The 26,874-nt window shown below is 41.5% G+C and overlaps 2 protein-coding genes across 5 annotated transcripts in view; one reads left to right on the top strand and one right to left on the bottom strand.

The window, feature by feature from the left end:
- Window positions 1-676, top strand: part of GFM2 (GTP dependent ribosome recycling factor mitochondrial 2) — a 63,154-nt gene extending 62,478 nt beyond the window's left edge. For all 4 annotated transcript variants that reach the window (XM_062212252.1, XM_062212251.1, XM_062212249.1 and 1 more), the window contains one exon: window positions 539-676. In XM_062212252.1, the coding sequence (XP_062068236.1) occupies window positions 539-676 (138 nt within the window). The remainder of the gene's footprint in view (window positions 1-538) is intronic.
- Window positions 488-26,183, bottom strand: HEXB (hexosaminidase subunit beta). Its single transcript, XM_062212253.1, has 14 exons — window positions 25,835-26,183; window positions 22,704-22,849; window positions 20,070-20,135; window positions 18,515-18,561; window positions 18,159-18,269; window positions 12,526-12,627; window positions 10,144-10,273; window positions 6,173-6,353; window positions 5,530-5,616; window positions 3,928-4,000; window positions 3,234-3,408; window positions 2,166-2,256; window positions 1,560-1,664; window positions 488-1,200 (listed from the first exon to the last, which is right to left on the bottom strand). Exons 1-14 carry the CDS (start codon window positions 26,056-26,058, stop codon window positions 1,140-1,142), a joined length of 1,599 nt encoding a protein of 532 aa, XP_062068237.1. The 5' UTR covers window positions 26,059-26,183; the 3' UTR covers window positions 488-1,139.
- Window positions 26,184-26,874: the final 691 nt, after the last annotated feature.

Genomic DNA, 26,874 nt, shown 5'->3' with positions numbered 1-26,874 from the left:
TAGGAGCAGCCAGGACTAGAACCAGCGTCTGTATGGAATGCCGGCACCACTGGCGGAGGATTAACCTGTGCCACAACGCTGGCCCCAAAAGCTTTTTTTTTTTTTTTTTTTTAATATTTATTCATTTGAAAGATTTACAGAGAGAGAGAGAGAGAGACCTTCCATCGCTAGTTTGCTCCCCAAATGGCCACAACAGCCAGTGCTACACCAGTCTGAAACCAGGAGCTACATTTGGGTTTCTCACGTGGATGCAGGAGCCCAAGTACTTGGGCCATCTTCCACTGCCTTCCCAGGAGCATTAGCAGGGAGCTGGATTGGAAATGGAGCAGCTGGGACTCAAACCATGGCTCTGATATGGGATGCTGGTGTTGCAGGCAGTGGCTTAACCCTCAATATTTTTCTGACCAGTATTTCCTGAAAAATTGGTAAAATGATTTGTAATAACATCACTTTTCCCTGATAACAGTCAAAACAGAAACAAAAGGAATAGAAAATTGAAGGCTTAAATTTAATAACCAATTTAAATCACTTTGATTAGGGTTACTCAACTGTGCTTCGAACACTAACATCAGGCTCAGCTACTTTTGCCTTAGAATTATCTACTTACCAAGCCATGAATCCTCAAGATCAGCGTACACTGCTCAACCAGAGAAGTGGTTCAACCAAAGTGTTTTAGCCCATTGGAAATTAAGAGAAAATCAGGAGCATCTCCCTGCTGTCCTCATTTTCAGAAGGAACAATTTTTTTTGGACAAATCAATTACTGTTTCAGCAGATGTAACAGGAAAACTGGTAATGGCACTGGAGCTGTTCATGATAATTTATACAATGACATGTGCACTTCGATATTTATAGTAAATGTTTCTCCGTGGTGATGTTCATCTATGAAGTTAGAATTGTTAATAGTAGAGACTCAACCCTTTGTGATATATTGAGTAGTAGCAGATAGGTCTTATTTTTGTTTTTTAAGCTTCTCTCACAAGAAAGATACCAGTCTTTTATGTGAACCTGTGTCTTATTTTATATTATAATCAATAAAATGATATACTTTATTTCAAGAACAATGTAGCAAATTTGATTCACATGATTTCCAAATCAGTTGATTGTGGTACAGATTGCTGAGGCCTTTTCCGCCCACTGTTAGATTTTGTTCTCATTCTCACAATATCCAGTAAAAAGAGGTTCTGCAGCTATTCCACGTCTGTTGACAGATAGCATAAAGAGATGTTTTAGATTGATTTAACACCTCTATCTTCTTAAAGAACTTAGCGCTTAAACTAGAATCATTTAAGTCACAGTATTAATATGAAAAAAACATTCAGTATTGTAAAGTGATTCAGGATGGAGTTGTAAGTTACACCAAAATTTCACATATCTATAAATATTTCTAAGTGCAAATATATATCTTCTTACAGGTATTATTGTCTTACCTACAAGAAATAATTCCCACTTTTCCCTAATTAAATCACAACTTATTTGGTAGCAAAGACAAAACAAAAGCAAACAAAAAGCTAATACTGAATAAGAAAGCATCATAATCTTGAAAAATGTTTGCCATACCTGACCATTCTGCAGCGGTGCCTTGTTAGTCTGTCATAGGCCCCATTCATACTTCTGACAGTTTTTTGACTCCAGAGTCTTTCACCAACAGCACTTGCCCGAGGCCTAAAATACAAACCACACATCCACCTAAGCAGCTGAAATTCATGTTTTCTTTTCTTTAAGACTTATTTATTTATTTGAAAGGCAGAGTTAGAGAGGGAAGTCTTCTGTCTGCTGGTTCACTCCCCAGGTGACTGCAATGGCAATGGTTAGGGCTGGGCCAGGCCAAAGCTAGGAGCCCAGAACTCTATATGGGTCTCCCAGAAGGGTACCAGGGGCCCAGACACTTGGGGCATCTTCCTCTGCCTTCCCAGGTACATTAGTGAGGAGCTGGATCAGAAGCAGGGCAGCTGGGATTCAAACGGGTGCTGATATGGGATGCCAGCATCACAGGAGGTGGCTTAACGTGCTGTACCACAACACCAGCCCCTAAATTCATATTTTCTCAAATAAATACGTAAAACTTATTGCTTGGGGAAACTCCTAGAGCTTCCTACTTAGATGGAGAAGGAAAGCTAAGGCATCATAATTCTTAACCCAAATGTTAACAGTTAAATTCCATACCATAATCTTGGAGTAAGGTTGGTTGCATCCACATACTCTCCCCATAGGCAAGCTTCTCCACCAATTAACAGGTTTTTCTGTTGCGAAGAAGCTACATTAAAATCATTGAATTAGTATAGTATAAGTTAAGCAGTTCAAGGCTTATATACAGAGGCATTGCTGGTTTCTTCTATCTTTATTTATGACACCACTTTTTTCCTACAGTCAGTAGGACCTTGAGAGATATTTGGATTTGTGACACAAAAATACTGCTAAATATTATTCCCACTTCTGATCTGTGGTTTACAGTGCTTGTAACCATGCAGGGACTAATGTGAGCCAACATTAAACAAAGATACTGTTTTATGCAAATTTATTTGAACACTAGGAAACCACTTTTTCCCCCGGTTGCCCAGGAGATTCCCAGTAATACAAGTTGGAATTCTAGTTTTTGTTTTCTTTTTAATGGGGTGTGACCACCATGCATTCCTTCAATTTCTACCTCTTGGAAGAGAAATAAAAGGTATTGATTACCTAATGCTTTTTTTTAACAGTAATTATGGCTTTTTGATGCTCATAAAATGTTTTCTAAAAGTTAATTCTTAATAGACATACAATTCTGAAAAACTTTTTACAGCAAATCCTTTCTCTGAGTAAATTTTATACTACAGTCTGATATACAGAACCAGACAGAGTAGAACTGTTCATGAAAGGATCTAAGAGAATGAAGCTCCACCACCCAGACATCCCCTCCCAGTGACTCCATACCCCCAAGGATGCCTACTCCTCAGAACCCCAATAGCACACACACACTGAAGTCAACCCCAGCTTTGCTCAGGTGTTTTGCACTGGAGGGGCAGTTCAGAAGAGGTTACATGAGCAGTCAGATGTCTCAAGTGTAGAGAGTGAGTGATTAGACTCATCAATGAAAATGGAGATAAAAATTTAAGGGGAGCTACTTATAAAGTTATTTAGGCAAGTATATGATTTCTTTCACAGAGTTTAAAATGAGATGACATTGAGGTTTTTTTTATTGTTTTAAGTCAAGGATAAAACATAAAAGTAAGTAGGTAATATCAGGTTAATTACCAGGAAAGTTAAGAGGTTCCACTTGATAGTATGTTCTCCAGTCTTGTCCATAACTAATCACATCTAAGTACCAAGGAGCAGAAAGGATTACAGGGAAGCCAGCAGCTATGATTTGACTTAATTCTTTATTGTACATATCTTCTTTCCACACTTGAACTACTGTGCCTGGTTGAAGCTATTAAAGACACAAATACAGTACATATTTTTAGCTCCATCAAATACTGTAAGATGAATATCCAAGGCATTATGGTTAGGAACAAACATCTGTTTTCTACTTTCCCCTTTTCTCAGATTTAGTGCCATACACTATTCATAGTACGGACTTAAAATTAGAAGTTTTCATCAATCTTCAGGTTGCATATTTAATTTTTGCCTTTATATGATACCATTTAGATGCAATGAACTAAGATAGAAATTTGCATGTAGTCCCATTTCTAGCACACTGAGGTTTTATTTATTTTGAAACTATGAGAATGTAAGTATATATCGACAGTTTTACTACTACAAAGCTACCTTAATAGCAATAAAGTTCATTTGTTCATGTCTGTTTATTCTGCCCTTCTGAATAAAAAGGGAACTTAATTCAAACTACTTCAGTTCGTGCTTAATAATGGATGGTGAGGGATGAGGGGAGAGAGAGAGAAAATGATCAAGTTTCATATTACGAGAATCATGTGGATTTCACAATTCTCACCTTAGCTCCAATATCAAAAACCTCTTGCCAAACAATAGAGCTCTTATTTGTGCTTGCAATAATATCCAAAAGCCTAGCATTGAAAAAAATAACAGTTATTTCATATCACGACTAAACAATATATTTAAAATATGTACATTTTCTACCAAGTGCCTTTTAGTGTAACAACTTCATAGTGAAACCAGCTAAAAATTGGGTAGAGAAATAAGTAGTTTCTCTCTACTTAGCACATTGCAAGGAACCTACCATAGTATAGGTTAATAGTAATTTGCTAAATTAATGAACAATGCCCCTAAATAGGAAGAAGGGGCCTAAGAGTAAATTGGTAGACAACTCAAGAAACTATCAACAGTGTTCTCTCTGGTAATTTTATGGGTATTTTAGAATAAAGGAAATCATAATCTAGCCTGCCATATTACCTAAATAACATTCTAACACTTGCTGAAATCAGTCCACAAATCAGTAGAACTATTTAGACAACCTGGGTGCTCCGAAGAATAAACAAAGTTAGAATGTATCACCAAAAAAGCTGAATAGGAAAAGGCTGGAACCTAGGCTTGTCGAATGTATGGTGTAGAACAAAGGTTGACAGACTATACCCTGTAGCCTATTTTTATATAAAAATAACTGAGAATGGTGTTTACATTTATTAAGCATTGTTTAAAATAAAAGGGCAGGATATACAACTGTGGTGGCCCATTAAGCCTCCAAAAAAATTTTAAAAGATTTATTTATTTGAAAGGCAGAATTAGGGAAAGATAATTCTTCCATCCACTGGCTCACTCCCCAAATGGCTGCAATAGCCATGGCTGGGACAGGCCAAATTTAGGAGCCAGGAGCTTCTTTGGGGTCTCCCACTTGGGTGCAAGTGCCCAAGCACTTGGGCCTTTTTCTGCTGCTTTCCCAGGTGCATTAGCAGGGAGCTGGATCAGGAGTGAGGCAGCCAGGACTCCAACCAGCACCTATGTGAGACGCTGGTGTTGTCAGGCACTGGCTTAACCTGTATGCTTCAACACTGGCATCAAGCCTAAAATATTTTAAAAGTTTGGTGATTCCTACTATAGAGCAGTGTTGTCCAGTGAACCTTTCTGCAATGAGAATTTTCTATATCTGCCCTTTTAAATATAGCAGCTGTTAGTTTCATTTGGCTATGGAATACATGAATCATTACTGATGTACTTAGGGAACTGAATTTGTAATGTTTAGTTTTAATAAATACAGACAGCCACATATGAGTATGTACTGGTGTTGCACAGCACAGACACAGAGCAAAAAGAAATGCTTCTGGAACTGACAAAAGGGAATGGATTCAGGGGCTGGATGGTAAAGACTCGGCCAGGGTAGCCAGGGTTGTAAGGTGACTTCCTAGAACAGGGGACTGCATTCCTTTGCTTCGGCAGTTACTGAAAAATACTTGAGTTACCCTGTTAGTGATTTAACGAAAGAAGTAGATATTGCTTCCTTTTAAAGAGATTTTTCACAGCATGTATACTTTGGCATGGAGTAGAGAGTACATGAAAAAATAAAGCATGGTACTGAATAATAGCTTAAATTTTAAAAATCATTGATAAAATATACAGGTAGGTTTTCAAAAAAACTTACTTGTGGGTATAAAAACATTCTAGCTGTTTAAAATCTTTGCCAAACCCTTTTTCCTTCATGAACTTTTCGATGTCTGGGTTTGATGCCCTTAAACAAAAATGGTGATTAAAATTTCATTAAAAGCTTTATATGCTGAATCTATTATTTAAACCAACACATATCCCTGACATCATTCCTGCATACTTGAAACTTGAGGGAGGAAATAAAGGAAGCCTAAAATATTAAATACAATTTATCTTAACTTTCTTCTGTGCATATTTTTTTTCCAGTAGCTGATTTCTCATAAAAATGGCTTTCCTTACTACTATATCTATCTCCTCCATTTATGGCTATTTGCAGAGGATTTTTATTTGAAAATTCTCTCCCATTTAATAACTGCCTTCATTCACTAAAAGGGAAAACAATAATTTTCATTCATTATAGTCCTTTTTTTTTTTTTTTTTTTTTTGAGTCTCCATTTTCTTCTGCATCTTGATTCTCCTTCTTAGGAAATGTACATCCTAAAAGAATCTTCTGTCTCAGGAATTGTGTTGCCCAGTGTAAGCCCCTTCAGAGATGTTATCCCAAATCCCTTTCCATGTGGAGCCCTCTACATCTAATGCAAAGGCAGTAGTTCAGTGAGGGGTTTAATGAATCACCATACCAACACCAGTATTCCACTTCATCTCCTCCCAGATGAACGTATTTATCTGGAAACACCTTACTGATTTCTTTGAAAAATTTAGTAAGGAAGCTGTAAGTTGTATTCAGAATAGGGTTTATAGGCCCAAAACTATTTTGCTGGGTCGGGTCCTTGAGACATGGAGTCAGGAGGTCTTTCTGACCTAGAAGAAAACACAGTGATTCTTTACAGAGAAGTGTATTAATTGCAACTTTATACACAACTGTACTACAGGTGCTCAACTTATAATGGGGTTACATCCCAATAAATCCTATCAGAAGCTGAAAATATCTTAGATCAAAATGCATTTGATGCAATGTACTAACCTACCAAATGCAGAGGAAACTCAAGAAACTCATGGAAATGGAATTAAAAGATAAGTTTGGAGAGTATGTTTAATAAAATGATTAGGATGATATTTGAAACACCCACATCCCATTTCAGAGTACCTGGGTTCGAATCTCAGCTCTGCCTCTGATCCAACTCCCTGCTAATGCTAACCTGGGAGGCAGCAGATGATGACTCAAGTACTTGGATCCCTGCCACCCATTTGGGAGACCCAGATGGAGTTTCGGGCTCCTGGCTTTAGCCTGGCCCAGCTCCTGCTATTGCATGCATTTGGGGAATGAACCAGAGGATAGAAGATCTATTAGTCTGTTTCTGTCCTTCTCCTTCTCTCTTTCAAATAAATTAACAGTAATTAATACAAGATAAGTTTATTTAGGTATAGAAATTTTTGAAATCTGCAAATGCAAGGTCTTCAAAAAGTCTATGGAAAATGGATATCATGAAAAACTTGCATGAATTTTAAAATTCGCACTAAAATAAACATTTTAATTCCATTTTTCCTAGGTTTTTGTTTTGTTTTTTGTTTTTTTTGCAGTACCCTTTTGTCATAGCTTAGTCACACAGTATCCTGTAGGGTATCAGTTCTTCCCCTTTGTGATTGTTGACTAGGAGCTGCAGCTGTTGCTGCCACTACCAGAATTTCAATAGTATCATACCACCAGCTTGGAAAAGATCAAAATTCAAAATACAGTTTCTATATAATGTGTATTGCCTTCATCCAATCATAAAATTGAAATGTTTTAAGTCGAGCCAGCCTAAGCCAAGATTCATCTGTATTTTGTTGAAACTGAAAGAATTTTTAGGAAGATTGATTGATTGATTATTTGAAAGGCAGAGGGAGAGAGAGAGAGCAAGATCTTCCATGTACTTGTTTATTCCCCAAGTGGCCACATTAGCATGGCTGGGCCAGGCTAAACTCAGTAGCCAAGACCTCTACCCCAATCTCCCACATGGGTGGCAGAGACCCAAGTACTTGGGCTACCTTCTGCTGTTTTCTCAGGCACATGAACAGGCAGCTGGATCAGAAGCAGACAGCAAAGACTCAAACAGGCACTCTAATATGGAATGCTGGAGTCTCAAGTTGTGACTTACCCTGCTGCACCTCCATGCTGGTCCCAAAACTAAGATTTCTTTTTAAGATTTATTTGTTTACTTGAAAGAGTTTTGGAGCGAGGGAGAAGAAAGAGAAAGAGGTCTTCCATCTCTTGGTTCACCCCCCAAATGCCCAAAATAGCCAGGTCAGGGCCAAGGAGAAACCAAAAGCCTGGAACTCAATCTGGATCTCCTACCTGGGGAGCTCAGTCCCAAGTACTTGAGCCATCACCTTCTATCTCTCATTGTTTGAACTGGCAGGAAGCTGCTTCCAAAGTGGAGGAGCCTGGACTTGAAACAGGCACTCTGATACAGCATACAGGCATGGCAAGCAGAGATCTCACCACTATGCCAAGTGCTTGTCCCTAGAGCTGGGATTCTAATCTAGGCACTCCAATATTGGGTGCAGGCATCTTAATCAGTATCTCACTTAGGTCAAACACCGGCCCTATTAGTAAAATTTTTTAAGGTTTCAGGAGCTGGAAATGCTAACTAACCTCATCGGTTCATTACACATTTTGAATATATATATCAAATCATCACACTGTACCCCACAAATATGTACAATTAGATTTTTAATGTGAAATCATTTATGTAATTTTCCTACTGAGTTATAACAATATAAAATAAAGGTATATTTTTTTTTTTTGACAGGCAGAGTGGACAGTGAGAGAGAGAGAGACACAGAGAGAAAGGTCTTCCTTTGCTGTTGGTTCACCCTCCAATGGCCGCTGCGGCCAGCGTGCTGCGCCCAGCGCACCGCGCTGATCCGAAGGCAGGAGCCAGGTGCTTCTCCTGGTCTCCCATGCGGGTGCAGGGCCCAAGCACTTGGGCCATCCTCCACTGTACTCCCGGGCCATAGCAGAGAGCTGGCCTGGAAGAGGGGCAACCGGGACAGAATCTGATACCCAACCGGGACTAGAACCCGGTGTGCCGGTGCTGCAAGGCGGAGGATTAGCCTGTTCAGCCACGGTGCCGGCCAAGGTATATGTTATTTAAAAGTCCCATTTTAGGCCAGTGTCGTGGCTCACTAGGCTAATTCTCTGCCTGCGGCGCCAGCACCCTGGGGTTCTAGTCCCTGTTAAGGCGCCGGATTCTGTCCAGGTTGCTCCTCTTCCAGTCCAGCTCTCTGCTGTGGCCCAGGAGGGCAGTGGAGGATGGCCCAAGTGCTTGGGTCCTGCACTCACATGGGAGACCAGGAGGAAGGACCTGGCGCCTGGCTTCGGATGCCGACCATAGCAGCCATTTGGGGGGTGAACCAATGGAAGGAAGGCCTTTCTCTCTGTCTCTCACTGTCTAACTCTGCCTGTCAAAAAAAATTTTAAAAAAAAGTCTCATTTTAGGGATGTGGAACCTGAAGATGAGATATTTCATAACTTATCCAAAGTCACTCCGTTTATAAATGGCAGAAGCAGGATTCAACCCCAAGTAGTCTGGCTCCGGAGCCAACATTCCAATCACCACCCTATCATGTCTATTACTCTTTGCCAGATCCTAGAAGAACTAAATACTTGTCAGACATGTCTTACCCTTTTTGCATTGCCTTTCCCCATGCCGTTCCCTCTACCAGAAACATGAATATATCCTTTGAAGTCTCAGAAGCTTTTTAAGTGTTTCCTCATTCATGATACTTTTTTTCTTTTTCCTGTTTAACAATTTATTTGAAAGAGAGTCACAGAGAAAGGGGGTGATCTTCCAACCATGGATTCACTCCCCAGATGGCTGCAATGGCCAGGTCTGAACCAGGGCTAAGACAGGAGCTTCGTCCACATCTCCCACATGGGTGGCAGGGGCCGGCCCAAACACTTGGACCACCTTCTGCTGCTTTTCCCAGGCCATTAGCAGGGAGCTAGATCAGAAATAGAGAATCCGGGACACGAACTGGTGCCCATTTGGGATGCCAGCATCACAGGCAGTGGCTTGACCCACTACACCACAACGCCAGCCTCTCATGAAACTATTTCTTGAATTCACTTACTGTGTTCTACTTTTTATAATCATTTTTTTTATATATTCCTTTCTCCTTGTTGTTTATTTATTTATTTTTGACAGGCAGAGTTAGTGAGAGAGAGAGAAAGGTCTTCCTACCATTGGTTCACCCCCAAAATGGCTGCCATGGCCGGTGCACTGCGCCAATCTGAAGCCAGGAGCCAGGTGCTTCCTCCTGGTCTCCCTTGCAGGTGCAGGACCCAAGCACTTGGGCCATCCTCCACTGCCTTCCCGGGCCAGAGCAGAGAGCTGGACTGGAAGAGGAGCAACCAGGACAGAATCCAGAACCCCGACTGGGGCTAGAACCCGGGGTGCCGACGCCGCAGGCAGAGGATTAGCCTAGTGAGCTGCAGCGCCGGCCTCTCCCTGGTTTTTATACTTAGATGATACCTAGAAATAGTGACTTGCTTACAGACATAATGTTAATCATATGTGTCAATAGTGCTAGAATTAGATAAACCACAAGAACAAAATGAGCAAAAACCAAGTCATATATGAAAGCTGTAGGACCTCGAACTCCTTACCTTTGCCCCAAGACTGTGTATGTCCAGGAGTATCAAATTCTGGTATGACTCGAATCCCTCGCATTCGGGCATATTCAATCACCATACGTACATCATTCGGTGTATAGACATGAGAAAAAGAATAGCTTCCCTGTAACAGCCACATTTATTCAGGTTAAAATGAACAAAGTGGTTGGTTCTTAACAATCCTGTTTATATTTGATAGTTATGGTTTTCACCATCAGAGTGTATGTGATATTGAATGACACATTTAAAAATAACATACCACCATAGCTTCAGGAATAGGAAATCTACAGGAAAGAGAGAAATTTTCTACTAAAGCACACATACCCAAAGGATGATAACCACTGAGGGACTTCTGTCAAATCATGTGTTTACTAGATGTCATCAATAAATTCTCTGTACACTTCAGGTTAATCCCAGATTTACTGATAAAGATCTCTGTCTCCACTAGTACCTCCTGCTTCAAGAACATAATGTTTCAGTTTCATGTGACCATACAACAAAGCAGAAATGAAATGCTGGCCCCCAAAGTGAAACAGCTGAATCAACAGCTCATCAATTTTAGAATCAAAATCCATACATTATTACAAAGCATAGCTGTTGTCTTTCAAAGTCACTTTAAGTGTTGCCAGCTTTAATAATTCTCTTATAAACTCTAACTTGATTTTTTTTTTTTTTTTTTTTTTTTTTTGGACAGGCAGAGTTAGACAGTGAGAGACAGAGAGAAAGGTCTTCCTTTTTCCGTTGGTTCACTCCCCAAGTGGCCGCTACAGCCGGCGTGTTGCGGCCAGCGCACTGCACCAATCTGAAGCCAGGAGCCAGGTGCTTCCTCCTGGTCTCCCATGCAGGTGCAGGGCCCAAGGACCTGGGCCATCCTCCACTGCTCTCCCGGGCCACAGCAGAGAGCGCAACTAAAAAAGGAGCAACCAGGACAGAATCCGACGCCCCAACCAGGACTAGAACCCGGGGTGCCGGCACTGCAGGTGGAGGATTAGCCTAGTGAGCCATGGCGCCGGCCTAACTTGATGGTTTTTAAAGATTGCCTCATTCCTTTCACTGGAAAAATTAAAAGTTCAATATTAATTGCAATTAAAGATAAGTCTATTAAAGATATTGCTTAGCAGGCTTCTCAAATTATCAACTATACCTGCTCAACTTCTAAAAAGTAATCTTGTCCCACAGCCCTCCAGATCAAATCTGTATCTAATCAAGACCCCATCTTTCAGTTTACAATAAATACAGGGGACATGTTAATTGATACTATGGGGACACAGAACCCAGACCATGGAAAACTGACTCATTTTCTTCAACAACAAATTACAAGCCAAAAGGGAGACTGAGGTAGGAGGTGGGAATCTAACGATAAAAACACAGTAGACATATTAACAGACCACAAGGTGTGGGACTTATTTGCATCTCAATTATAATAAAATGTTTAATAAAGCAAAAACTGAATACTAACTGGTTATCTAAATTGCTGTTAATTTTTTAGTTCCAATAATGTATTGTGGTTATTTAAAAAAAATGTTATCAATGAAATAAAATGTTTGGGGTTGATTGACAACATGGGGGGAAGAGGATATCTGCAGGACAGCCTGAGATTGGCGTGTGTGAACTGCTGCAGCTGAGTGATGAGAACATGGAAATTCATGAAACATTTCCATCTGCGCTTGAAAATTTCCATAATGAAAGTAAAACAAAAGCATAGGTGCTGCTAACATTTCAGCCTGAACTGTAATAGTGGGGAAAGTTTGAAATTGTAACCAGAGTACAGAATGTAGAGTCTTGACTGGGACCCTTCCTAACTGCAACTATAGACAAAGCACAGAGCTTCTCTGGATGCCACTTACTCAGTGTAATGAAATTAAACGAGGTCCCTCTATGGATCGCCCCCAGCCCCACTGCTCTACAAGGCAGTCTGCTTGGGCACCTCCCACCAAGACTTGTAGCCAAGAGCCCACCTCTCTAAAATTCCCTGCTTAGTGTAACTTTTTAAAAAAGGACAAATACAGATTTCCAAATTCTGTTTAAAGCAAATAATACAATTAGTCCCCTTGATAAATATATCTTAGCTGTAAGTTATTTGGGAATTATTTAGGTCTTCTAAATCGTTTTTTAAATTTTACTTGTAGTGTCCATAGAGTTTATTTACATGTATGCTGGCATAACATTTATAATAACAATTATAGTAGCATTTATAACATAACAAAGACATAACAGTTTTGTGGATCTAAAAGCTAAGTAGTAGACTAAAAAACAAAACTGTGACTATTTTGGATTCAATTTCAATTCTATTCAGAAAACATTTTCACTACAAAATTCTAGTGAAGCTATTCCAAAGATTTTTGGAGACAGACAACAATAACATGAATTACTCACTTTATCGCTTAACTGAGGGAAAGTGACGCTCTGATAAGGGAAAGACTGATCGTCAACTATGTGCCAGTGGAGAACATTAAACTTATTAAAAGCCATGGCATCCTGCAAGCAAAATGTGGCAGAAATTACATACTGTACAGAAAACACACAATTCATACTACAGATGTACATTTGGGATTACTGCTATAAAGTCTGATTCCTTTCAAAATGTCTTTTTAAACTAATGAAAAGCAATGTAGAAGAAATAAATTCATTATGCATGCTTTACATTGGCATATAACTATGCAAAAAGCCTGTAGACTTCATATTTATCCTAGACAACTTTGCTCTGTGGGAGGAAAACAAGCTTATAAATTCCCAGTGTTCAGAGACATGCCAAAAATGGAAAAGAGCCCCTGCTACATGCAACTGTGTTTGGGAATGGAGCAGAGAAAAAAATGACACAATCATTTCAGTATCAAAGCTTACAAGTTTCATCTATTGGTTCTGAAATTTGAGTGCTGACTTTTATAAATAAAATAAATTCACTACAAACTCAATACAATTCCCAACAATGTTTTTTAACAGTTTTATTTATTTATTTGAAAGGCAAAGTAACAGAGACGGAGAGACAGAGATCTTCCACCCACTGGTTCACTCCCCAAATGCTTACAACAGCAGAGGGTAGGCCAGGCTGAAGCCAGGAGCCATCCATGTACTTGAGGCATCAGGTGTTGCCTCCCAGGAGCATTAGACAGAGATCTTCCACCCACTGGTTCACTCCCCAAATGCTTACAACAGCAGAGGGTAGGCCAGGCTGAAGCCAGGAGCCATCCATGTACTTGAGGCATCAGGTGTTGCCTCCCAGGAGCATTAGCAGGGAGCTGGATTGGAAGCAGAGCAGCTGGGACTCAAATCAGCACTCTGATTTGGGACACCGGCACCCCAAGCAATGATTTAACCCCCTGTGGCAAATGCCTGCCCCATCCCATCAAATTTTGCAGAGGAAGTTTTGAGCAAATGGACACAACAATTTTATGTAGACTATGGAGGAATAAACAATACTTAGTATTTATATAAAAATATAAGTAGATTTTTGAAAGTGATTTTAAAAAACCTGTATGGGGGAGATTTGCTCTGCCAGATAATCAAGACTTGAAGCCTCCCTTCATGGTGCTGAGAAGCAGCTTCCAGACAAGAGGCTGTGCAAACAAATGAGTATATTGAGGATAACAGGACATTGTTAGAGAAGGACATTACACATATGGATGGTTTTTAATATGGACCAAGTATTGACAAAGTGAGAGCCACTAGGAAATATTTTGGCTTTTAGAGCCATACAGTTTCAGTTGCAACTACTCTACTCTGTAATGGAAAAGGACAATATGTAAACAAAAGTATGTGGCTGTACTACAGTAAAACTATTTGCAGAAAAAGTGCAGAACAGGATTTGGCCCTTGGGCTGTAGTTTGCCAGCTTTTGATATAAAACACCTATAGGAAAAGATGGGTGTGTTCATATAAATGTATGTGTGCACAGAAGAGAGATCTTCAAAAAGGTCACAGAAAATGTATATTCTGAAAAAACTGGATTTCAGTTTTAGAGATACCAAATTATTTTAATTTTATTTCCATGAGCTGTCTGAAGTCTTCTCCTATTTTCTACTCTGTGTGCTGACAGGGCCTGGAAGCAGTTGTCACTTGTACAGTCAATTCCAACTAACACCCTCACTTATACCTTCCTTCTCTGACTGAAAACTATCTTATTATCCTCAGTATAGTTATTTATCTTATTTATTTATTTATACTTATTTATATGCACAATCCACTTTTCTGTGAGCTATTTTCCAATTGCATCATGAAGAGGACAGTGAAGCTTTAGCCTTGATTACCTGGCAGTGAGCATACCTATAGCCCAAACTTAAAAATAAAAATAAAATAAAATAAAATAAAAAAACTTTATTTATTTGAAAGGCAGAGTGACAGAGGAAAAAAATTAGAGACAGATCTTCCATCCACTGATTGACTCGTCAAATGGCTGCACCAGCCTGGGCAAGGCCACGCCGAAGCCAGAAGCTGGGGTGTCTACCTTGTTCTCCCATGTGGGTGGCAGTAACTCAAGTACTTGGGCCATCATCTGCATTTGCAGGATGCTGGATTAGAATCATAGAGTAGCTGAGTCTCAAACCAGGCACTCAGATATGGGGTGGGTGGGCGTCCAGAGTGGGAGCTTAACCCACCATAGCACAACACATACTCCTCCTATAGCCCAAACTGAATTAGAAACATTCATCATTGAAAGAGTTCCTTGAAGAAAAGCCTTAATCCAGCCTGGAACAACCAAAGGTAAGGGTGGAACATCACATGCCAAAAAAGCAAGAAAGTACCCAAGGGTTGAAATGTAGAAGAAATAAATTCATTATATTGACTGATTTTCCAAAAAGATAGCAAATATGTGCCACATTGTTGGCCAAGCATACATGGTCATGACCTGTCTAGAAGGCAGTCAACAGTATTTACAAAAGTTAAGCTGTCCCAAAAGACAAAAACTGCATTTTTAAGCCCAGAAATTCACTTCTAAGAATTTACCTTCAAAAAATAAGCTTGCAAGTGTGCAAATACATATGTTTATCAGGTTCTATTTGCCTCTCAATCAGAAAACTTAATTGGAGCTTAGACAGCACCTTTCTTAGCTCCTCTAATAATGACTCTGTCCTTTGTTCTAGACCCTGTCTAGCACACTTGGGCCTCATTCCTTTGTAATCATAACCCCTACTCTACCACCAATGGCTCTACTCCCAACCTGTATGTACTGATGGTCCTCTTCCCCACTTAATGCTGTATAATTGTTCAAACCTGGTAAATGCCATTCTTAGGAGCATTGGTTACTATCCTCACTCTGTCTTTTATGACCTTGTCTAAATATGATCAGAGTCGGCAAACTTGGAAGGCTTCCATAGCCTTGGCAATTCATGACGACAGCCTAGGGTGGTTACTGGCGCCATAAACTAGAGTGTTAATTTGTTGGGTCAACAACAAGAGCCACTGTGCACTTGCTCCTCATGTGGGATCTCTGTCCTTAATGTGCTGTACATTGTGATTTAATGCTATAACTAGTACTCAAACAGTATGTTTCACTTTGTGTTTCTATGTGGGTGCAAACTGTTGAAATCTTTAAACTAAATTGATCTTCTGTATATAAAGAGAATTGAAAATGAATCTTGATGTGAATGGAAGGGGAGAGGGAGCGGGAGAGGGGAGGGTTGTGGGTGGGAGGGAAATTATGGGAGGGGGAAGTCATTGTAATCCATAAGCTGTACACTGGAAATTTATATTCATTAAATGAAAGTTAAAAAAAAAAAAAAAGAGTCAAAGGGATCACATAAACAAGACTAGTGTCTGTTTAAGAATGCTTTCTCTGCAGAACTATTTATAATAGTTGTCCATCCACATGAGATGGGTTAATTATATCATGGTACATAAAGCAAAACATTCAACTGTTTAAAAGGCAGCAGAAGTTCAGTCTTTTTTTTTTTTTTTAAATTATTGACAGGTAGAGTTATAGACAGTGAGAGAGACAGAGAGAAAGGTCTTCCTTCCATTGATTGGTTCACCCCCGAAATGGCCGCCATGGCCGGCACTGTGCTGATCAGAAGCCAGGAGCCAGGTGCATCTTCCTGGTCTCCCATGCTGGTGCAGGAGCCCAAGCACCTGGGCCATCCTCCACTGCCCTCCTGGGCCACAGCAGAGAGCTGGACTGGAAGAGGAGCAGCCGGGACTAGAACCAGGCGCCCATATGGGATGCCGCTGCCACAGACAGAGGATTAACCAAGTGAGCCATGGCACTGGCCCCAGAAGTACAGTCTTATGTGAGTTTCTAAAAAAGTCACATTGTAGGTATTAATATATTCTTTTTTTAAAAAGATTTTTTTTTGTTTTGTTTTGTTTTATTTTGTTTTGTTTTTTTGACAGGCAGAGTGGATAGTGAGAGAGAGAGACAGAGAGAAAGGTCTTCCTTTTTGCCGTTGGTTCACCCTCCAATGGCCGCTGCGGTCGTCGCATTGTGCTGATCCGAAGGCAGGAGCCAGGTGCTTCTCCTGGTCTCCCATGCGGGTGCAGAGCCCAAGCACTTGGGCCATCCTCCACTGCACTCCCGGGCCATAGCAGAGAGCTGGCCTGGAAGAGGGGCAACCAGGATAGAATCCGGTGCCCGAACCGGGACTAGAACCCGGTGTGCCGGTGCCACAAGGTGGAGGATTAGCCTATTAAGCCACAGCGCTGGCCAATATATTCATTTTTAGGGACATTTAAGTTAACCTTTGGTAAATGGAATTATGAGATGACTGCTTATTTTCTGCATATCTATATTGCTTAAATGTTTCACACTAAATTTTTTTCATAAAAGTCATAAAAATTTCTTAAGAGAAACAAAATGAAGATATTAATGTAGATGTAAAACAGTTTTGTAGTGGCAGGGGATCTTCATAAATGACTCAGTGAAGGAACAGAAAGGCATGTAAGGAAACCTTTTCAAACTCCTGCCACATCAGTGAACAGGGAGGTGATGGTAGGGATGAACCAGTAAAAACCCCTTAAGAGAAAACAGTTAATGTCACCCTCCTAACTCCTACCACCCTGTGGTTACATAGTGCCTTGGAACATTTCCCTGGAATAAAGCAACTCAGACCGCTTTCTGTGCCACTTAAAAAAGAGTGAAAATGGGATGGACATTTAGCCTAGTAGTTAGGTTGCCCACGTCCCACATCAGAGTGCCTGTGTTTAATTTCCAGCTGTGGCTCCTGACTCTAGCTTCCTGCTAAGGCAAAGAGTGATAGCTCACGTAACTGGGTTCCTGCCACCCACGTGAGAATCCTGGATTGTGTTCCCAGCTCCTGGGTCTAATCCTGGCCCAGCCCCAGCTGTTGCAGGCATCTGGGGTGAGAACCAATGGATGTCAGTGTTCGTGTTTGTGTGTGTGCACCTCCCAAGTAAACCAACAGAATTCAAATGAAGGTCATAAAATTAAAGGACACTAACCAGAAGTATGGTAGCCATTGTATTGCTAACTGAAAGGCAAAATACATGATTTAACCTTGGGAGAAGAATAAAGGGCCACTGGTTAGTGTTAAAACTGTCTTTCTCTCTCTCCTTTTTTTTTTTTTTTTTTTTTTTTTTTTGACACGCAGAGTGGACCGTGAGAGAGAGAGACAGAGAGAAAGGTCTTCCTTTTGCCGTTGGTTCACCCTCCAATGGCCGCCGCGGCCGGCGTACTGCGCTGATCCGAAGGCAGGAGCCAGGTGCTTCTCCTGGTCTCCCATGGGGTGCAGGGCCCAAGCACTTGGGCCATCCTCCACTGCACTCCTGGGCCATAGCAGAGAGCTGGCCTGGAAGAGGGGCAACCGGGACAGAATCCGATGCCCCGTCAGGGACTAGAACCCAGTGTGCTGGCGCCGCAAGGTGGAGGATTAGCCTGTTGAGCCACAGCGCTGGCCAAAACTGTCTTTCTCTTAACAGCCTAAATACCTTGGAATGTGAGAGAGCGTGAAGCCCAATTCCCTCTGCCCCACCATCCAACCTACACAGCAATGTCAGTAACAACTCACAGGGGGCACATCTTCAAAATAGACACTGGATTCAAATACAGTAATTACTTACCAGAGTTCTTAAAATAGTCTTCACTGGCAGGTAGTGCCTGGATGTATCAATCAAAATTCCTCTATGAGGAAACCTTGGGTAGTCAGTGATGGTGGACTCATTGATGGTGAACTGTAAGACAAAATTTGATTTTGTTGTAGAATTTCTCTTCATTTTAGCTCAGTTAAGACTACATCTATCCAAATGAGTACCAGATCAAAGATGAGAACAACAACAGTAAGTGAAATTTACATTTACCAGCTAAGATAAATGTTTGGGGAAAAGAAGCCTTTAGAAAGCCTTAGCCAAACAGCTGTCATTTTCCTAGAAGTAATGGTCTATTCAACAGTTTTTTATAACATAAAAGCCATACTTACAGTCCCATAAGAATCTTGATAAACTAACTGGCTAAAGGTCTCTAAACCTAAGAAAAGTAAAATGTATTGCATTAATTTACAAAACAGCAAGTTGAGATAATAACAGTGGTATTTATCCAAACACAGACTCATAACCAGATAAGGCAAATGAAACATGTCAGTCCCACACTCTAACATATTTTCTAAAATCAAAGCTGGATTTTTAAAAAAATCTCTGTCTCTCTATTCATCTAATAACTGTGCTATAATTCATTGTATCCATTCCATGGGTTTTACTTGAATGTTAAACACACAAAAAAAAAAAGAATAGTGGTTAAATAAAATGCCAGTTTCCTAATAAATCTATAACATTATGAGTTTTTAATAATTAAATATTAAAGTCACAGAAGTTATTTAGGGGTTGGCATTGTGGCATAGTGGGTAAATCCACTGCCTGCGATGACAGCATCCCATATAGGCACAAGTTCGAGTCACGGCTACTCCACTTCTGATCCAGCTCCCTGCTATTCTGCCTGAGAAAGCAATGGAAGATGGCCAAAGTGCTTGGGCCCCTGCATGCACATGTGCACATGGGAGAATTGGAAGAAGCTCCTGGTTCCTGGCTTTGACCTGGCCCAAACCTGGCTGGTGCAGCCATTTGGGAACTGAATTAGCAGATGGAAGATTCTCTCTCTCTCTCTCTCTCTCTCTGTCCTTCTTTCTCTTTATAATTCTACCTTTCAAATAAATAATTCTTTAAAAAAAAAAGGCTATTTAAATTTAGCAAAGGGAAAAAGCTCAAAAACCTATGAAACTATAAATAATGGCCCAGTTTACAACTTAGAGTGTTTTAATTGTAGCTGCAAAGACTATCTCCTGAACATTTTTTATTCAAGTGGCTCATTCCCTTAATATACTAAATTATAGGTGCATTACTCTGACTGGCCTTGACTTTATCAGGATTCATCATCTAGCTGACCGGGTATATATCCTGGGAAATAAGAACCATACAAAGTCATTTTGTCATGCTTTCCTCTCTTCCCACCCTCCTCAAACACAGGTTCATGCTAGGAAGAATAACTTGAAGATTTTCTGTTCAGTGGCAATACACACTCAATTATCAGTTTATAGTACATCACTTTGAAAGCCTGATGTTAAAGAGAAAATAAGGACATCTTGTGTTAGAATCTGGTTACTGCATTTTCTTGAAAGTTCTTCATTTTGGCATGGTCAGGACAAACATCAGTAAGGTTCTATTCTCCCTAGCAGACCCTGAAAACATAGTCAATCAGACGTAATAAAAGCTTAGAACTGCTTAACATTATATATAAATAGCTCAGATAATGGTGAGTGCATTACATTTATAGTAAAATCTGTAAATATTTTCATATTCTGTTTTGAAATGGTATTACAATTATACCATTCTGTGGCTATAAAGTATAGCCTAACATGCTTTTAAGTACATTTCACGGGAACCACTTTGGAGCTCCTCCTTTAAGGCAGCAAAATTGTGCTGTGCTTCAACAACAAAGCACTAACTACGGCCAAACCAACAATGAAACTGCATGCAACTTGCCTCGTAATGCTCCCCAAACTTTGTTGGCCTTGAGCAAAGCCAGTGGTTCTTTCACAATTAAGGAATCTGTGTGGAGGGGGAGAAAACACACTTTTGTTAATCCCTTATTGACACACAATATATTTCCTAAAAATATCCAGTATTTCTAGATCACTCCTCTCCAGCAGCCTCTCCACTTCAGTGTCCTGTAGAAAACAGCCCTTTCCTCCTCCTTCTCCATGACACGCCAAGCTGGGTCTCATTTCAGGGAGTCTCAGCACCCCTGTCTTCTCAGTTGAGTTGCTCAAGACAGGAACCTGGGAATCATCTCCAAAATTCTTCATTTTCCCAGTTATTCTCTCTAGTTGTCTCTAAACATAGTGAATCCTAGTTAAATCAAGATTTCAAGTAAAAGCAAACTTTCCTGAGTGCCCACAATTCCTTGATAACCTTCAGGTGTCACTCAAATCTTCTACTCTCCTTAAGGCCAGGGAGTTATCTCCACTATTTTCCCTTCAGTTTTGTTTTTCCTCCAACTTGCCCTGCATTCACCCTCCCTCAGTATCACCTGAAATCTGCTGTAAGTCTTACTCCCTAACTCCTGGTAGCTTAGTTCAGCTTTGTCCCACTCAATTAAATGTGCACATCCATCTGGAATGTAGCTCTAGTTGACTGCTTATACACAAGAGGGAGCTGATTGCCCAGGCTTTGACACTGCCCTCTGCCTAGGCTTGGCCCAACAATCATGTTAGTAGTTTTAGAGAGACCTGGGCCACATCAACCACAGAGAAAAGAAAACGCAAAAGAGCACAGAGATTGAAAGCTATGTAGACTTTGCTTCAGTGAAGACACTCAAGGACTCGAGGTTAATGATTTAATACTGTGTGATCTCAACTAGATCCTCCACTGCCACCAGCCAGGCTGTCATAGGATGGTTGCCTGTAGGTAGGGATAAAAAGCCCTATCAATCATGTGACTGTCTCATGTGACAATCTTCTGACAAGACAGCCTTTTCCATTAGAAGACTAGTGATGAGTTAGCAAAATACTACACTAGGCACTACTTTAAACTTAAAACTAGTTTATCCTTCAATCATAAAATTTCACAATCATCTTCTCTCGATGGGCTTCCCTTTTGATATAAAGAGGGTTGCAGAATGGATTGGAAGTTAAGCTATGACCCTTCAGACTCAAAACAATGTATTTCCTAGAATTAACAATATGTATTTCTTAGGCTGACAGCAAAGATTTCTTGGCAACTTAATTGCCATTTCTATCTCTACTCAGATTGCAAAAGCTAATTTATCTAGTGTCTGAGTATCTCTGAAATCCCATGGTAAATTATCTCATTTCTCTTCTATGACCGGCTACAGAACTGAAACTATTCTTCAAAGGGAAGTACTATAAAATCTCACCTAACACCAGGAGGATGAAAACATGTCTAAGGACAAAGAATTTGCTCTATTCTATAAATATGTAGCATTTTTCTATCCTTATACTCAATTCTCCAGTCTGCTTTCCCTTGCATTGGTCATCTATTACACACGTCCTCATATATCCCCTCTCTCATTCTCTGATGCAATTCCATATTATTCCCAGCTAGCACACACCCCATAGAAGAGACCTGACCCATTGGTTATTCCTTTCAAAACAATTTGGGAAAAGCCAGTCAAAACTTTATATAACTGAATGTTGATTATATTATCAAATGAAACAGCTCTTCCCATCCCCATCCTCCAGTGCTGCACTTTATCTTTATTTAAAGTTAGATTATAGAGACCATGTATACAAGCACAGACATGTCTTTAAAGATAAAAGGTGTTAAGAAATTGCCTAGGTGTTCAAAACTAAGATTGGCTGACCAAGTTCATCCACATAGTGGCAAAACATTATTCAGCTATTAAAAATGATGTCAGGACAGGTGGTGTGATATGGCAGGTTAAGTCACCACTTGGGACACCTGCATCCATATAGCAGTGATGGTTGAAGTCCAGCTGCTCTAATTCCAATCCAGCTTCTTGCTAATGTATCCTGGGATGCAGCAGATGATGGCTTAAATTCGTGGGCTCCTGCCAAGAAGACCCTATTCCAGGCTTCTGGCTTTGGCTTGTCTCAGCCCTGGCTGTTGCAGGCATTTGGGGAATGAAGCAGCAGATAGAAAGTCTCTCTGTCTCTCTCTCTCTCTCTCTCTCTCTCTCTCTCTCTTAGGTATATGGAAATAAACTTTTTTTAATAAAATGATGTAAAAGAAGAAAAGTGAAATTTTCAAATGTTTACAATGTATTATACCAAAAGCAGAATACAAAGAAGCAAAAAGCAGAATACACAAATACAAAATTACCCACATTTCATGTCTGTTACATCTAAAAAATATGTATATACCTGAAATAGCAGTGATTAATTCTATCTCAGTACTGGGGTTATGAGTGATTTATTTCTTCCTCTTATTCACTTATTATACTTACAAATTTTCTAAAATGTCTATGTACATTATTACTATATAATCAGACTTTACAGGTTATTCTTTGAATAGAATTTAGAAACTCATACTGGCCAAGAACTCACAATGATTCCTGGCATGGAGCCCGATTCTGGCTCTGAAGTCTGTTCATGAACAGCTCTGAACACAGTGTACCCATGTCACACAGACACTTACAAGATTCATCAGAATCCAGGCTGGGGAAGGCATTACACTCCGACTCAAGGACAATAGAAACCAGAAGTTGCTGTAATTGTGTTCCATCCTGAAATTTAGCAGGGTGATGGTGCCACTTGTGGAAACCAAAAATATATTCATAATATCTGCATGAGAAATAAGTTCAAACAAATTGAAAAGCATGTTAGTCAAATCTTAAATATTTATATGCCGATGGACATTGTCATGACTCCTCAAATCCATGGCACCCACTATTAGTCCAACTAGAACTTCTCACCACAAGCTGTATGTTCACAATCTCTTGGAGAGCTTTTTGAAAAGCTTCACATCTAGACCTACAGAACCAAAATCTCTGAGAATGGGATCCAGACATGGACATTTTAAAAGCTGCTCCCACACTCCCAAGTTATATGCAGCCCCTGTTAAGAACCAGGAATTAAACTCATCATAGTAATCCATCACTCTTAGGTGTCAAAGCCAATTCTAGATAGCAAGTGTGTGTATGTGTGTGTACGCGCGCGTGTGTTGGAAAGCTCCTTTCTTAACCAAATGGCAAGAAAATGTTGCTTCTCTTTATGTGATGCTAAGTTCAGTTGCAGCTACACTCAAGGCAGAGATGAAAATAATATGGATCCCCAGTGACCCTGTTGAGCTTCTTAGGCAACTACCTTTAAATTATTTCCTGGTTTTGGACTTCTCAATGTGTAAGTTAGTAAGTTTACTTATTGCTTAACCCAAACTGGGCCAGAATACCCGTTTCCTTCCAACCAAAGTGTCCTAGCTGATACATAAACCTCACAAGGAAGGTCACTGACTCATAGAATTCTCATGAGAATGTTTAAAATTCACCATCTTTGGGTCTCAAATATCAGAGGGAAAATAATATTAAAATTGAAAGAGCAACTGCTTAAATAATATTTTATAGACTCTCATAAGCCTAGAGGTCATATATGCCACTTATGTAAAGGAACATCTTGTGCTTTTCCAGGAAAATAAGGAGAAGTAGGAAATTTCCATGGGTTAGGAAGTATATGGAAGTTAACCAGTGAGAGAATGGAATAGATGAAAATCTCAGGAGCCTTTCTCACAGGAAAACTTGGGCAGATTTAAAGGAAGTTAAAACTACTGAAGTAGATACTTAAAAATGATTATGATGAAAATGTTATGTGTATTTTACTAAAAATAATAAAATAAAATAAAATAAATGTAAAATGATAGCAAATGAAGCACTAGTTTGTTCCAAATAAGGAAAACCATGGCCCTGGATAGCAAAATTCTAACAGCAAATTCAAAAGGTTCTGAAGTAATAATGCCCAAAGTACTGGGTTAATTTAGCCTTCCAGGAAATGAAGGAGTCAAGTTATTCATTCATTTAAAAAAAAAAAAATGACTGGCTGGCAAGTGAGGGACCTGTTCTAGAAGCTGAAGAGGCAGCCACGCACCTAACAGCCCCACACTCTGCCTGCAAAAAAGCACACTGCTTCCAAGCACAGTTTGTGATAGCGTGGGCGCCACACTGGCAGAAGTCACGTGACTCTCAACCATGTGGACCCTGTGTGTTCCCCACCTAGAGCTTTCTGAACACCCCCAGAGCTCCAAATCCTCCCAACCCACTGTGCTTTCATTCCGAGAGCCACGCTGCCCTTGTCAGTTCCTCGAATGCTCACTAGCATGCTTTCAAGTCTTAGCGATAAGTGCTGACAGGTTTTATACTCTGTTGCCCAACAACAATGCCAGGTGTAGTTACTAAGTGCTTCCCACCCAGGCCTTGTTTTCAAACCATCCCACAACTGACTCAAGTCCTGGTTACCTACATATTATTAACTTATGTCACCCATGCTGTCCTGCCATATTCACATCACTCAAGCAGGCTCTTGTTTCCTTTTATATGAAGCAAAGAGAAAATCCAATTTTACAAGCTGAGTGACAAGGCAAACATAGTAAAGGTGGTTTTTATTTTTTCCCCTAAAGATTTGCGACTGTAGTCATGAACTTGAGACCTTCAAGTAAATTTCCACTCAATTCTATCACAAGGCAGTCGAGTGCTTTCGTTTTACATCTTCACCCCAGCTCTAACCACACAGCACTCCTACCTGTTAGCAGGTGGCAGAGGATGCCCTATCTCTGCCATCAATGAAGGGTCTTCTGCCCAAGCCTAAGCTCCAGGCGTTCTGGGATCAGAACCCGATAGGCTAGTGTTGTATTTTCCCAGCAGCTGTTTGGTGCCCTGTAGGCACCAATAAGTGGTGACTCTATCCATCAGAAAGCATCTGGGGGTAGAGGGAAGTGGCACATCTGGCACCAAATGAAAATCTTCAGGGACTACACACCTTCGGGGCTGTCCTGCTTACACAGGCCTCACACCTATGGCACAGCTTGTGGCAAGCCCAAACTTCCACAAAGCAACCTGACTTGTCCACAGTGTAGTTAGCTGAGCAGGCTCTGAGCGGGCTGCCTCCCATTCTCTCTATGGCCAAAGGGGTTGGAGAGATGAGAGAGCTCTGGAAGCCTGCATTGCTAAATAAGTGACTCAAAGGTTTTAGAGGCTGCAAAAGAGGAAGCAGAAAGAGCAAACCCATGACCGATGTTGAGAATCACGAAGACAAACAGATCCTGCCCAAGCACTGGCCACCGATTTGGGAAGAGAATGGGAGTTTGAAGGCAGGGTACCCACATCAGGACTCTTGCCATCCCTCCTGGGACCAGGAGACATGCGGAGCAGGAAGGGACGGGTGTGAGACCAGCTTATAAACGAGTCAATTTTGGGGAACCCTTGGTCCCTCAAAATCCCTTTCAAACAGGAAGCTGTCACGTCCTTCCCAGGCTCCGGCGTCTCCATCGCATGTTTTCTGAGCTTTTGTAATCAATCTGCTCCTTCCACTGCAGATCTTACACCGAAAACAGGGAGCTGAGCACCCCAGCCGTACCCCTAAGAGGCAGGAGGGAGGCGAAGAGCTTGGCTCTCACTCCGCGTGGGTTTGAACCGGCCCCGCCATCTCTAAACCCGCGACCTGGATAGGGTCGCTAACCTGCTCGGAGACCGTGCGAGGGTCCGCCCAGCCCCCCGGGTCGCCCGCCACACGCAGCCTGGATCCCCGTCCCCTCCCGGATGTCGCAGCTGGAGCGCTCACCGCCGAAAGGCCTCCTGCAGTAGGGAGCAGGAGGGGCCCGCCGTGGAGTTGGGACCGTGGCGAATGTAGAAGTTCCCGGGGTCGAGGTGTAGCGCGCTCGGGGACACCTGCACTGACACTGGCAAGGGCCACAGCGGCGGATCGCCCCCAGCCAAGGCCGTGGGGGCTTGCGTACCCAGCGCCAGCAGCAGCAGCGTGCACAGCATCCACAGCGGGCGTTCCATGGCCGCTTGCCTGCTGTCTGCTGGGTCTACCCGGCCTCGGCCCCGGCCCCGGCCCCAAGTGACTGCCAATAGTGCCCGTAGGAGGAAGCGCGGGGGCCGGAGAGCCACAGAGTCAGCTGACCGCGCGCCCCGCCCCGGACTCCGCCTCCGACCTCGGGAGGAACCGCCCCAGGGACCGCGACCCCGCCACTCCCCGGGACGGCCTCCTGCGTGCTCTGGGTGGAAGCGGAGGCGGAACTGCAGCCTCGAATACCGGGCGGTCAGAGCCCTCCCGCTTCTGCGCGCACCCGCCGCAGCTGGCTCTCCTGGGGGTCCTACTCAAGCCCTTGGGCTCCCTGGTTCTCCCGCGGCGCACGCCAGGCCGCCAAGAGCGTCGTTTAATTCATTTGCTCGTTAAACGTAGACTTTTCCGCTGTCATGAACACGCCCTTCCTGTCTGCCCGAGGCAGAGATCTGAACATATAGTAAATAACGATGACGGGAGAAGGGCTGTGGCGTCAGGACACGGAGAGGACGCCGAGGACCACGCCGATGTTAGCGTATATTTGTAATGCGGGATTAGTATTGCCGAAGTTTAATTTTTAGAAAAGCTTAAAACATGATTGTTGTGAAATAGAATGAAAATGCATCAGATGTTTATTGAACATTTGTATTAACAAATAATTATACATATTTATGAGAAACAGTGTGACTAGAAGTGTATCAAAACTTGTAAGATTTAGAGATCGGCACTATGGCATACCCGGTAAAGCGTTGCATTTCCCTGATGGCTAGTGATCCTGAATATTTTATGTACCTGTTGGCCATTTGTATTTC

Source organism: Lepus europaeus, chromosome 15 (assembly GCF_033115175.1).
Source record: "Lepus europaeus isolate LE1 chromosome 15, mLepTim1.pri, whole genome shotgun sequence".
Classification (NCBI taxonomy): domain Eukaryota; kingdom Metazoa; phylum Chordata; class Mammalia; order Lagomorpha; family Leporidae; genus Lepus; species Lepus europaeus.
This window is presented reverse-complemented; position numbering and strand designations above follow the sequence as displayed.

Coding starts and splice junctions, on each gene's coding strand:
- HEXB (XM_062212253.1), bottom strand. CDS start 26,058: ATGGAACGCCCGCTGTGGATGCTGTGCACGCTGCTGCTGCTGGCGCTG. Junction 22,850..25,834: donor CTGCAGGAGGCCTTTCGGCG/GTGAGCGCTCCA, acceptor TTTCTCATGCAG/ATATTATGAATATATTTTTG. Junction 20,136..22,703: donor CCTGGATTCTGATGAATCTT/GTAAGTGTCTGT, acceptor CCCTCCACACAG/ATTCCTTAATTGTGAAAGAA.